The sequence below is a fragment of the Andrographis paniculata genome, unplaced genomic scaffold, assembly GCF_009805555.1.
Source record: "Andrographis paniculata isolate CXL003 unplaced genomic scaffold, ASM980555v1 Contig69END, whole genome shotgun sequence".
In the NCBI taxonomy this organism is placed as follows: Eukaryota; Viridiplantae; Streptophyta; class Magnoliopsida; order Lamiales; family Acanthaceae; genus Andrographis; species Andrographis paniculata.
Genome location: NW_026137605.1, coordinates 745,996 through 747,721, shown reverse-complemented (window position 1 = coordinate 747,721; position 1,726 = coordinate 745,996). Strand labels below are relative to the sequence as shown.

Genomic DNA, 1,726 nt, shown 5'->3' with positions numbered 1-1,726 from the left:
TATGATATTTTAAATATATAATAAATTTTTAGTATAATATAAAAAAATAAAAATAATTATTTAATTTAATATTTTTGAAAAAAAAAATTAAATAGTAAGAATCCGTGATAGAACTCACAAAAAAAACACAACCCAATGTGTTCTTTAGCGAACGAGTTTGTAGAGCATCGGCCAAATTGATCGAATGGAATTGAACCATGCTTGTTTCTTTTTAGATTGTATATAATTTTTTACTATACAATATATCATATAAAATATTATTTAAATAAAAATTCGAACTTCTTCTACGCAAAATTTTGAGGAAAAAAAAAAAAAAAAAAAAGATGATTTTTGGCCAATGATAATAGAATTTGATAAAAAGTTTCTTTCAAAATTTGGTTTAGGAACCAAAAAACTCCATAAGAGTGTGATGATTTGTTACAATCTACTATAAGGTTATTTATATGTCTTTTTGTATATTACAATTATTTTGGCTGTCCCCTAAATTGCAAGAATTCCGGCGGTGAAGATCTGGCCGTTGGCGTAAGGTGACGTGGAAACATCGACGGCTCTGGAAGCTTCCGAGCTGCAATTCTCTGTGCGCTCGTCCACCACAATTTGCCTGTACCTGCACTCAGCACTGCAGAAGGCTTTCTCTCCCCTGCAAAATTAAGAATAAAAATCCCCAAATCAGAAACCCTAATTTTGAATTTCAATTCACAAGACGACGTCGTTTAATGAATACGCTACCTGTACATATATATATCTTCGCCGTGAAGTTTCTTCTGGCATAAATGGCAGGAGCTGAGAAAATCAGACGGCGGAGCTCCGGCGGACTCGTTGATCCTTGCCGGAGAGATGTGGAAAACGCTGCTGCTGCTCTGTATCCTGAAAGGACTCCGATCGCCGCCGCGGTACACCGTCGTGAATGACCTGTCCGGCTTATGGCAAGTCACGATTGTGTACTCCTCGTCCTCCAAGCTTTCCATCTCCTCCAACCACGCCTTACTTCTACACGACGACGACTCCTTCACCGGAATCGGACTGGATCTGCTCAATTTCCGACCGAGAACCGCCGGAGTTTCGCTGCGACAGTCGCCGGATCTCTCTAGCGCCGCCACGATGCCCAATCCTACTCCTCCGCGGTCGAAATTCTTCAGCGGCTTGGGAGTTCTCGGAGTGGAGGGGATTTCCACAGCTCCAGATCTATTGCCGGAAATCAGCGATCCGGTGAGCAATCCGATCATCGGCGGCCTCGATTTCCTGCCTAACATCACCGGTAAACTCTGATTCGTGAACAAATCTCGAATTTCCGGCGAATTTTGAAAGATTGATTGCGAAGCTCCTGCCGTGAAGAAGAAGGAGATCTTCCAGACTCCTCTCTCCCAAAGTTATGATTGCTTTGAACTCGGGAAATTATATAATACCAATAATTCATTTAATAATAATAATAATAAGTTGAATTATTGAACAACTTTTTTTATTTAAATAATAACATAAATAAATATAATCATTGAGCTGCTTTATTGGTTTATTATTATATTTATATTGATTGATTAGGTTGTTTTTTAAAAAATTTAAAAATAAAAAATATTATGAAAATTACTCTCTTGCTAAAAAAAATAAAATACTCCCTCCCTCTCGTTCGAAATGTGGCATTTGTTTTTTCACTAGTATTATTATATTAGATTGCAGTAAAAAATAAAAATACTTTTATTAGTATTGTATAATATAAAAGTAATGTTAT

At 36.7% G+C, this 1,726-nt stretch overlaps 1 protein-coding gene across 1 annotated transcript; it reads right to left on the bottom strand.

The window, feature by feature from the left end:
• Window positions 1-341: 341 nt before the first annotated feature.
• Window positions 342-1,390, bottom strand: LOC127264111 (FCS-Like Zinc finger 13-like). The gene is made up of 2 exons (XM_051293499.1): window positions 730-1,390; window positions 342-640 (listed from the first exon to the last, which is right to left on the bottom strand). The coding sequence occupies exons 1-2, from the start codon at window positions 1,251-1,253 to the stop codon at window positions 481-483; spliced, it is 684 nt and encodes a 227-aa protein (XP_051149456.1). The 5' UTR covers window positions 1,254-1,390; the 3' UTR covers window positions 342-480.
• Window positions 1,391-1,726: the final 336 nt, after the last annotated feature.

Excerpts from the sequence above, each read along its gene's own strand:
- LOC127264111 (XM_051293499.1), bottom strand. The coding sequence starts at position 1,253 with ATGTTAGGCAGGAAATCGAGGCCGCCGATGATCGGATTGCTCACCGGA. Across the intron at positions 641-729 it reads GAAGATATATATATGTACAG|GGGAGAGAAAGCCTTCTGCA; the intron begins GTAGCGTATTCA and ends TTAATTTTGCAG.